This window comes from Arvicola amphibius, chromosome 3 (genome assembly GCF_903992535.2).
Source record: "Arvicola amphibius chromosome 3, mArvAmp1.2, whole genome shotgun sequence".
NCBI lineage: Eukaryota > Metazoa > Chordata > Mammalia > Rodentia > Cricetidae > Arvicola > Arvicola amphibius.
In genome coordinates, this window is record NC_052049.1 from 43157957 (window position 1) to 43169260 (window position 11304).

General features: G+C 41.6%; 1 protein-coding gene across 2 annotated transcripts in view; it reads left to right on the forward strand.

Moving 5' to 3' along the window:
* Nucleotides 1-5547, forward strand: part of LOC119809667 (regulator of G protein signaling 7 binding protein) — a 103646-nt gene extending 98099 nt beyond the window's left edge. For both annotated transcript variants that reach the window (XM_038322652.1, XM_038322654.1), the window contains exon 6: nucleotides 184-5547. In XM_038322652.1, coding sequence (XP_038178580.1) covers nucleotides 184-275 — 92 coding nt within the window. In that variant the 3' untranslated portion in view covers nucleotides 276-5547. The remainder of the gene's footprint in view (nucleotides 1-183) is intronic.
* Nucleotides 5548-11304: the final 5757 nt, after the last annotated feature.

Here is an 11304-nt window from a genome sequence, read left to right on the forward strand (position 1 = left end):
TAGCCTCTAACAACAAAGCATTGCTGATGTCCTTCAGTGCTAGAGATAGCCTCTGATCCAAAACATTGACGTTGCTGGGGTTTGGAGTGTGATGGATAGGATGATGGACTTTTAAAGCCACTTCATAAAGAGAGGGTTCTTCTGTCTGTGCCTTACTCCTGTGCACATTCTGTCCCATCACAGATGACAGCAGCCTTCTGAATTTAACTCCCTACCCCATGGTCAGAAGACGGAAGAGACGGTTCTTCGGGTTGTGTTGCCTCGTGTCAAGCTAGGTGATTCCCCCTGGAAACTCACCGCCAAGATCACCTGAAAAACACCCCAGAACTGGAAACCTCCATGCAGCCAAATGCCGAGAATGGTTTTGACCACCTTTTTTATGCTTCCTTCTTACTTTTATCCGCCTCTCCCTGCCCTTTTCAGTAATTTTACACTTGAAAGCAGCTGCCGTCAAGGAAAAAAAAAAAAAAAAAGAACAGATTCAAAAAATGCAGCCTGTTTTTAAAGGGGTTTTTAAAAGTTGACATTGTGCATGTCTGCTCTGAACCATGCCATGACAGATGCAAGAATTATGATTTTTAAATTATTTAAAGGTTTTTTTAAATGTATTATACAGAGAAAAATTATTTCACATACAATAGTATATCTGTAGCTCTTGCTGATCTCATGTTAGCCATTTACCAGATATGAAGGATGTCTCTAAACATAGAAATCTATTTTAAATAGCAAAACTGTTCAAAAACACAATCTATGAGTATCATTAGAAATAATACTATACCCGAACACACACCACCTCACGTGTTGTTTTCTCTACACTCTCTTACATTTAGTCTTCCATTCTGTCAGAATCTAAGTGTCAACATTAAAAAAATCATAATTTATAATGCAACAAAACCATATATGAAACATACGTTTTGTAAATACTCAATAATCCTAATATCTTCGTACACTGCATATGGGCATCTAATTTTCTTTTAATCCAATGGTGTCTTTTTAAGCTTCTTGGAAAATAAAGTTATCCAGTTAGGCAATGGTGTAGTGACCTATACAATTACCCTCAGATGTAAAACTGAATATTATCACATTTTGTTTGAATTGAAAACCTGAAGCATGGAGTCTGCACATCATCATAGTGTTCAATCTTTTAGGGCATGCCGGAATTAGCTCAGAACATAAACTCTTTAACATTTTACATTATTAATGAAGAAAATGTTTTAGTTAAGCTTAGCTTGTCTCATTTTAGATGACTATGCAGATATGGCTTCTCCAATGTTACTCTGTGTCTTGTCTTAATGTTTAGCATCTTGAGAGCAGGACACACTAAGCAATACTGTATTTTAGAAAAGGGGGAGCCATGTACTATGCTTTTAAGCTCGTGGCTCTGTTCTTCCACTGAACTTGTTATATGGTATAAACCCCATTTTATTTTCTTTCAATTTCTTCTGTCCTCCCTTTGACCCTTTTCCCAAGCAGAATTTGCCATGAGTTGGAAGATGAATTTTTGCACTTTTTGCCTGTTCTTCATTCTCTGAACAATCTTCAAGTCAGACAGGAGGTGCTGGTGCCCAACCTTGAGAGGGACAAACTAGCTTCAAGTGGTGGCTTTAAGCATGGGTCTGGGTAGGCACTTATTGGTACACTGATATCAATATCCTGGCCTAAAAACAAAATATTGTAAAGCCTTTCACTTTGCAGAACATGGAAAAAACATGGATAATTATTGTATTAGGTTGAGTTCTATGAAATGGCTGATATCTGACTGTTTTGACCTATTTAAAAATGGCAGTTTCACATAATTCAACCTAACATTTGGAAAGAAAATTGTACAGTACTTTAAATTTTCTCCTATCTTTTTGTATCAAAAGTGAAAGAATTCAGGGATGATAAAGGCCTCCAAAGTCTCTCACTGGTCTGCAATTCCATTCCACCAGTTGCTGTGGGCTAATCTCTTGGAACCCCACACTATATTCCACTGAGCCATTAACTGATGCATTCATTGTTACAGATATGAGTGGATTCACTAGAAGAAGTACTTCTGACAACTTACAGGAGAAAATTATAGTTGTTCTGAATTGGAGTGTTCATGAAGCAATGGAAGGAATGTGTTATTTAGACTCCTGACAAAGCAAGGAACCACTCACTCCCAGCTCACCCGGCCCCGACATCTTGACTAAAGCTTAGTATTCGCTCCAGAATGCAGGTCACTTCAAATGAGATAGAGGTTATCTCATTTATGAGCTCTCGTTTCTAAATGGCATGTTCTCAGCCCCCATCTCTGTTCTGTCACACACTCTGACTATACTGAACCCCACACTTCAGCCTGGTTCCTAGAAATCCATGCAGACTTGCTGACGGATAAGCCCACGGGGTGCAGCATGCTCCTGTTGCTGCCTGACCTAAATCACTCCAGCTTTGTTCATTTGCGTTCGCTCTCTCCTTAGTCGCAACGTGATAATAACACCATTTGTGCAATTGTCCTTTGTACAACTGAAGACTGTTAAAAAAAAAAATCAGGTCTCACCTCCATGTCTGAGAACGCCATGGTAGCTATTCATGGAGATGGGAATACGTCTAATCGCCTAGCCAGACTTCCATATCTAAGGTAATATAGTCCAAGCACCTTACCTTTTATTCAGTGCCTGTTCTTCGGCCTTTGCTCAGTTTTATAGCTCCCATAGACACACTCTGAGATTTACAGACAACCATGAAGTAGCAGGTCCTACAGCAACATTTAGTAATCTAAGCTCTGATAACTATGTTGGCATCTGGTTGCCATGGGTGATTCACCACCTCCCCTTAGATATGCCAAGTGCATCCGGTAGGAGCTGCCCCTCTCTCCTGTTACCTTGCCAATGGACTGTCTCAGGTGTGGTTCCATGGGATAAAGCAGCTGCCTCTGCTCCCTGTGGAAGGTTATCCTTGTGCTTACAGGAGCACCCAGCCCATCTGGGGTAGGAGAAAACGCTGACTATTGTCTCACAGACAAACCCACATGCTTCAAACAGAAAAGGATGACACTTTTTTCATGTGTGGCACACACTCATTTTATCACCATACTTTTTATTACCTATTTTAGCTTTTCCTGCAAATTGTAAAGAATACATTTTCTTTGTGTGTGTGGCGGGGGGGGGGGGACCTGTAGAACAACACCATATATAAAAGTAACATCATCTGGACCCCCTCCCCCACAAATGTATTGTTTAGAACCAAGTTCCTGGGCTCTAAATCAGTTGGGGGCAGACCCAAAGGCTCCTTCGAAGAAATATGAAGTAACCTTAAGGCCAAAGTATCACTTCAGTGTCTGACCCCTGATGTGTAGCGTCTAGATGCAGACCCACTGCGAGCTGCCCTATTGTGCCATTCATTGTTCAGGTACAAAGAAAGCTGTAGATACAGCAAGAGTCCTAATGTTGGCGAACTTCTCAAGTCTGCCCAACCTTTGGGTTCCTCCTTATGTGAAAAGTTAGGATGCTCATATTTAGGCAATGCTGCCACCTAGTGGAAGGTCAGCTTCACAATGACACAAAGCAAGTATTCAACCCGTCTCGTTTATTTAAGAAAGCCTGTGAATGGACCAGATTAACAATGAACCCATGAGGACTTCCAAACTGTGCACATCTCAGGATTGAAAGAATTAAGAATTGCCATGCAGCCTAAGTCCCTTCTTCACACACCCGTGCCTAAGAAGCAACATCTCTGTTTTCCTTTGGTTCTGGAATATCACGACAGAAATGCTTCCCTTCCCAGTAACTATAGGTAGAATGAGGAAGAGCAGTGTTACTATATCAGCCTCTCAATAAATTGCTATAACTAATTACAGCATCTTCAGTACATCCAATAGCATAAAATAACGGAGTACAATACACTTCAAATTTGAGAAAAGTTGGGATAACTAAGTAAGTTGTCTGGAATAACTAGTTAACCTCTCCTGGGAACAATATTAGGTCCATAATCTAATCAAAATAAATTCTAAATAAGTATTCAAAATTTAAAACTTATGAATAAATAATAAGCATGAAAAAGACTTATAAGTATCCGAGACGTTATTTTAATGTGGAGGATAAAAGCCTTTCTCAGCAAATTATTACCAAAAAATATTACCAAAGGAAGATGTGATAAAGAGAAGATGGATGGGTTTGACTGACGTTATTTTTTAAAAGAAGGTAAAAGTTCTATACAGTAAATAATAAACCAAATTAAGAGAAAATAGTATTCGCAGTTCATGCAAGAAAGAGATTAGGCCTCTACAGCACTTGAGACGGTCTCGGTTGTTTACAAGACTTGTACTTTTCCCAGCACTACTTGTGTGATTGTTGGTCTGTCCCACTAAACTGAAAGTATGAAAGGTAACAATCGCATACATTTTGTTTAACCCTGTTTCTCATCCCCTATCACAGTGCTGTAAACACACCAAACAGTGAAAAAGTATCCATTGAATGAGTGACTAGTGAATGAATGCATGAGAGTATCTCATGAGTCAGAGAAAGAATCTAACTTTCCAGGAGAATCAAGAGCTTAAGAATCAAGGCAGTAATACACCATAAGCCGTAATAATCCACTGATAGCATTAAACATATCTGAATACACTAGTAACAAAAACTGCATATATGAACAACTCAGAAAGGCATGCATATAAATCATTCAAGTTCCTGGGGACAGGAGGAAATTTCAAATATAAATATTCCCTTGTAGCCAACAAGAGTGTAAACTGATCTGACCTTTCCGGGAAGTATTTTGGTACTATGCATTTTTCATGCACGCTCTGTAATTTCACATTAAGGAAATTCTCCTTTTAAAAGTTCAGCAATGGGCCAGCAGGAAGACTCAACAGGGAAAGACTACTCTTGCCACCAAGCACGTTAGACCCCTGAACTCACATGGTAGGTGGAGGTAACCGACTCCCCTGCAGGTTAGCCTCTAACCTATGCGCACACACTGAATAAATGTTATTATGTTACTTAATGTTCAGCAAAAAAGTGAGCTAAGATGCATTTATTCATTATTTGAAAAGTCATACAAGAAAGGATGCTTTGTAAATATGCCTACATTTTATGGTTAAATATGGTATATCCTTTCAATGGATACCGTGCCCCAGTTAAGAATGCTCACCATGTATATTTATTGAAATGTGCAGTTTTTGTTGTCAGATAGAGAAAGGAAATAATAGGAGACTCTCTAGAGAGTTACCCTCTTACTAACATACCTACACATGTGTACGTTATAGAATCAGAAAGGCTGTTTCCTTGCAGGATGCCAACATTTCTCTCTGGGAGGTGAGATTTGGAGCAATTGTATTTTCTTTCTGCATATCTGTGATTTCTGACTTTTTCACGAGGAGCATGTAGTATCTGTATAATTTTTTCAGGGAATAAACACTGACATTGACAATATATATTAAATGAAAACATGTTATAATACAGTATGTATAGTATGATACAATATTTGTAAAAAAGAAAATCACATATAAATATATCTATGTATGTATATACATATATATATGCATAAGAAAGCTAGAAGGCCATACACTACTATGTTAATAGCAGTTATCCATGGGTAGTGGGATTATGGGTGATTATTTTTCTTTTTGCTTTTCTGTGTTTTCTAATTTTTCTACAATGAACATGTATTACTTGTGTAATAAAAACTAATAATAAAAGTTTAAAAAATATTTAAAGCAGACATTTTGAGACATTACTTGTCTCCTCCCCGCCCCCCTTTTCCACCCTTGTCAAAATGTGAGCAGTGGGACATGGTGAGGGAGTGCCCGGGTGACCTAAGAAGATAGAGGAGAAGGGGTGAGGGTGAAAAGTAAGAGGTAGGGGGGAAAGGAAAGGGAGGGAGAAAAGGAGAAGAGAAAGAAAGCCATCCTGTGAAATCAACAAAGGAAACATGAAAGGGACTTTGGAAACTGTTTCACCAATAGCAATCTCTAAACCCAGCTCATCTGACAGCCGCAAGAAGACTGAAGGAAGCAGCATTAAATCATTTCCTTTTCTAATAAAAGGATACAAGTATGTGCTTGGATGTACACACATACTCCTGCAAGTGCCCACACACCCAAAGAAAGATATACCAATTCCAGCCGGGCAGTGGTGGCGTACACCTTTAATCCCAACACTTGGGAGGCAGAGGCAGGCAAATCTCTGTGAGTTCAAGGCCAACCTGGTCTATAAGAGCTAGTTCTAGGACAGCTAGGGCTGTTACACAGAGAAACCTTGTCTCAAAAAACCAAAAAGAAAAAAATCTACAAATTCCAACAGGAATGGACCCCAAGAAAGTTTTCAAAGGCAAAGTTTTGGGCACGCTAAAATCTCAAGATGTTGCCACCAAGAACAGTACTGTGACCATTGTTCCAATATCCATTCTCTCTCTCCCTTGGTAATAGAATCCCAAATTTCTGAGGGATATTGAGCATTTGTACAAAGGCTACCTTTCCCAGGTGTTCATGGGTCTGAGCATGGTTCCAAAGCTGAATGTCAAGCAATAGGATTTAACAAAAGCATGTCACCTTCTACAGAAGTGATAGCCTTCATTTTGTTGACATGAATCTTGCCTTCCATTCCTTCTGGACAGACTGTAGGGGTTAAGTAACCATCTAGATCCAGAAATGCAATCACACCGGATCACAGAAGTTTGTTTGTTTATTCTTTTTCTTTTATATAGTCCTAGGCTGAAGATGTAAGTTATAAAATAATCCCACACTGGGTCAGAATTGAGTATAATAAAGTTGTTTATTTAGGGGTAGACTCACAGGAAACAGGAACTGAATCCGGAAGCCGGGTAGAAAGAGAGCGTGCTTTAATAGGCATTTATAGTATAAGAGGCCATGCCCAAGTGGGTTGGTATCTTAAAGGCTATGGCTGAGGGAGTTCCTACAACACTAGGCTTTGCCAGACAAAGGAGTGCTCTACCGCTAAGCTACATCTCCAGCACTCTGCTTACTTTTTGAGTCAGAGGCTTCACTGTTGCCCAGACTGCCCTTGAAAGGGCGGGCTTCCTGCCTCAGACTCTCAGGCAATTAGATTAGAAGCCTGCATCTCCATACATAGCCTCAGAAGTTTCTTCACAGGCATGGACCTGAAGGCTCGTACATGAAGATGAAACCCTCCTAGAAAATAAAATATAAAATGTGTTTAAAGTCTTAGAACTAATATAGTCACTTAATGCTGAACTGACCAATTCATTAAGCATCAGTAAGTAATGATAAGGAATACTTACTGCTGTCAGCAGCCAACACTCACAGGGGCTGAGAAATGGATGCTAAAGTCCCAGGAGAGATTAACAGGTCCCACAGCATCTCTGCAGCTCATCTTGACACTGATTAGATGCACTCACTCTTCAAGGTGTATTTACCTCGTCTAGGTATAGATGCTTCTAGATTCTGTTGTCACAGTTCTTGGAGAAATATATAAAAAGAAAACAGTCCTTAGCTCCAATACACAATTAGTCCCAAGATTACATAGTTGGTATGTGTTGCCTCCCTTCTCTGCTACCCAGTCTAGATTCCCTTCATCCTGTCACATGTGGGCTCTAGGACCCTAGTCACCATACCACTATTGAACTGTATTTGCTGTACTTTTCTACTCACCCTTAAATCTATGACCCATTAGCTCAGGCTTCCTATTAACTTTTATACCTTATATTAGCCCATTATTCTTGTCCATGTTAGCCACGTGGTTCAGTTCCTTTTTTAGCAAGGCAGTCACAGCTTGCTTGCTCTGTGTCTGGATCACAACTGCAGACTTCAGAATCCTCTTCCCAGAATTCTCCTGTCCTCATTGCCCTGCCTCTACTTCCTGCCTGGTTGCTCCACCTCTACTTCCTACCTGGCTACCGGTCAATCAGCATTTTATTTTTTTAAAAAAATCTATGCCTGGAAACACCAACAAATGAACCCACGGGCCACCTCTATGCCAAACACTCCTCCGTGTTCTCATTATGGTTCAGTAGCCACCCTACCACCATGATGAAGACTGGCCTCACTCACCAGTCAGGAGAAATCTAAAGTGACTAGCCATGCCTTAAAGTACACTAAGTCTCATTGTCTTTTCTCCAAGATCCAGGAAATTAGACCAACAGATTCGAAAGATGTAGAAAGAAGCATGGATTCCTCAGTGAGCCTCTTCTATTCCAGCCCTGGCCTTTTAGATCCATGTATTCCCTATTAGATCCACAGACCATGGAGTGGGCGTTGACACAGGGAACACAAAGCCCCATGAAGGACCCTGATGGAGCAAGGATCTCCTTTAAGGGCCATGCCATTCGTGGTAGGGGAAAATGGACAAGAGTTAAGGTTGGCATTCAAGCTAAGGGTTTGTTAGCCCCAAAGCAAAAGAAAGGCTTCAGCCTTTCAGAAAGTAGAGTCACTTCTTTTTAAGGTCTCTTAAGAAGAAGGAGGAAGGAGGAAGGCCAACTTCACCCAATTAGACTTAGAGACATTGTGTTTAGGGGAGCGGGGTATTTGGTTTGGGGTTTGGGGTTTCTTTCTTTCCTTCTTTACATTCTGGATGAAGCAGGTGTTCAGCAGATCCCAAGGAAGAGCGTTCCTGGAAAAGGGGCAACTAGAATGATGGACCTGGCCACTATGCCGTCCTTCTCCATTTAGGGGTTGTTATTTAGGAATGCCTGTCTCCTGGGTGAGCAAAAACAGAACGACCTCCTGGGTGCAGCTGTTCACAGGGGACAGAGGCCTTGTGATCTAAGTTACACCACTAGGTGGAGCTTCTGCAAAGGCGACCAGTCCAGGAAATTGGAGCCTCAGCCCTCCCTTTCCACTGGTGCACACCTCCTGAGCAGAGACACTGTGAGTCCACGAGAGCGGAGTTAGCAGGTGTCCTGCAGACAGTAAAGGCAGAGCCCTTCAGAACACAGGTTAATTCCAGTCAGGGAGGCTGTCCTCGTTCCTAAGTTGTTTCTTTGTGTCAAAGGCATAATAGTTGATGTCTGTTTGACAACAGGGTAGACATTCTTCAGACTGGTGGCAAATTACCACATACTTAGAGGCTTAAAACAAATCATGTTAACTGTTCTAGCGGCCATAAATCCATTTCAATGTCCTTGGACAAGAGATCCTGCAGGCCCAAAGTCTCTAGAACTAAATTCATTTCCTTTACAGATTCACAAAAGCTCCCTACATTCTTTGGTTCAACAGGTTTCACAGTTCCTCCTTGCTTGCTGGAGAATCAAGGGATGCTAACTTCCTTTTGCTTCTGAGAGAATATCTCAGCATTCCACAGCCACTAGATGCCCAATGGCATGCCTGGTGCAGCATTTACAGTGGTTGCTCCTACCCCTTTCCCTGGAGCTCACTTCTGGCTCATCTTAGCACAACAGCCGGCTGACAGACAAATGTGGCATTCCCTGGAAAGTCATTCTGATGATGGTCTCTGACGGCGCCGTTATAAAGCAATGTGAGGTTTCCCAGAGCGGGAGAAGCATTGCCCTGGAGGATCATCTGAAGGCACGGAGTTAGACACCCTCTCTGAGACTCGCACACTGTCTTTTAAAAATGTTTGCAGTGATGACATAGGGTGCTGTCAACTTGAGATCAAACTAGAGGTCAGTAAACCTGGTTCCAAAATGTCTTCTGAGCATTGACTGGTAAGTTCCATCCTCACCGCCGAGCAAGAACCTGTAGTGCTAAAACATGATGTAGGAGAGGGCACACACACTTACCAGTTATTAAACGTCAGTCTGTGCCTTTGCGAGTTCCCGGCCCACCTCCTTTCAGGAAACCTTCTGCAAAGGACTCTTAATGACGATTTATTTGTTGGTGGGAAGACAAAAGCAGCAATTCTTACTAAGGACCCATGGGACCTCCAGAATCTGGAGTCTTTTCAAATTTCTCAGATTTGTCCTATAATAATGGCATTATCGTTGCAATCAGGATGTTTGCAGCTGGGTTATATTTTCATTATATACATATCTGCTCCTCGCTGCTGCGGCTGCGGCTGCGGTCCCCTCCCTCACACAGTCTTTATCATCTGGGAGAATAAAATGCCCTCTGGAAGCTCCCAGGGAACAGAGCCTGGGCGAGATTTCCAATATCATATCAAACTTTTTTCCCACAAGTTCACCTACCTGAACCCTTCAGTCCCTTCCTTTGTACTTTGCCAGGGAACTTCTGGGGACCAAGTAGCCTATCACTTTTTTCAAGCCTCTAAGTTCTCAACCTGTGGGTTGCAACCCTTTGTGGGGGGTCACATATCAGATATCCTGCATATCCGATATTTTCATCATGATTCAACTCAGTGGCAAAATTACAGTTTTGAAATAATTTTACGGTTGGTGTCGGCACAGCATGAGAAGCTGTATAAAGGGCCGCAGCATTAGGAAGGCTGACATTCACTGTTCTAAATGCTATAATAACAGCACATTGGATCCATCTTCCAAGACCTTAGGTAAAATACTAAATCCTGTGTCACAGAACACTGTCACCAAATTTTCCCATATATTTCGTCATTCCTTCATCTACCTCACTTCGAATGCATTCCAAGATAAGGTTTTCTGGTCTCCAGTGGGTGCGTGGAAGCCATCTCTTTGGAGAACAAGCCAGCACTTCCATTTAAAAGCATAACAGATGCTCATTGTTAGTCTGGCTCCAGTTATTGGTCTGGCAGCAGAAGGAAGGGGCACATGAATACCTTGAGTAAGATGACCTCGGTCTCATTGAACAACCGTGTTGCCTTCATGGGGACTTAGTCTTCCACAAAGTGAGGGGCTGTGTCTACAGGTTTAGGAGAAGCTGGAGGCCCAAAATCTTCACCTGAAATACCCAGTAGTTCCTTCTCCAGCCCTCTGTCTTTATCTGGGCTCCGACTGTGGTTGGGAAGTTAGCCTGTTCTGAACTCTGAAACTCTCACAGTTAAGTACATCATCTTCCCTTCGGGTGTGAGGGCCTTCCAGCCACAGAAAGTAGTGCTCTCTAAAGTCTTCCCAAAAGGTCCACTGACTCTCACACTTTACTTTCAGTGGTGGATGGATGGACGGATGGATAGATGGATGGACAAATGACAGATGGACAGACAAACAAACGAATGGATGGATGGATGGGATCAACTGCCTTGTGTCTATCATTTTCCCCCATCACTATCCAGCTTCAGAGCCCTCTAACTGCTAGTTTTTCCAAGACAAAATCAAAGCACTTTCTTTTTTCCCATCATTTTCAATTTTATCAGAAAGGAATAACATGGCCATTTAGTGTTACAACACACCCACTATCAAGGTCTTAGTGCCATTTATCTAGTGAATAATCCTATCCTTGGAATCAGCATCCTAGGATACTTCTGGTACCCAATATGTTTG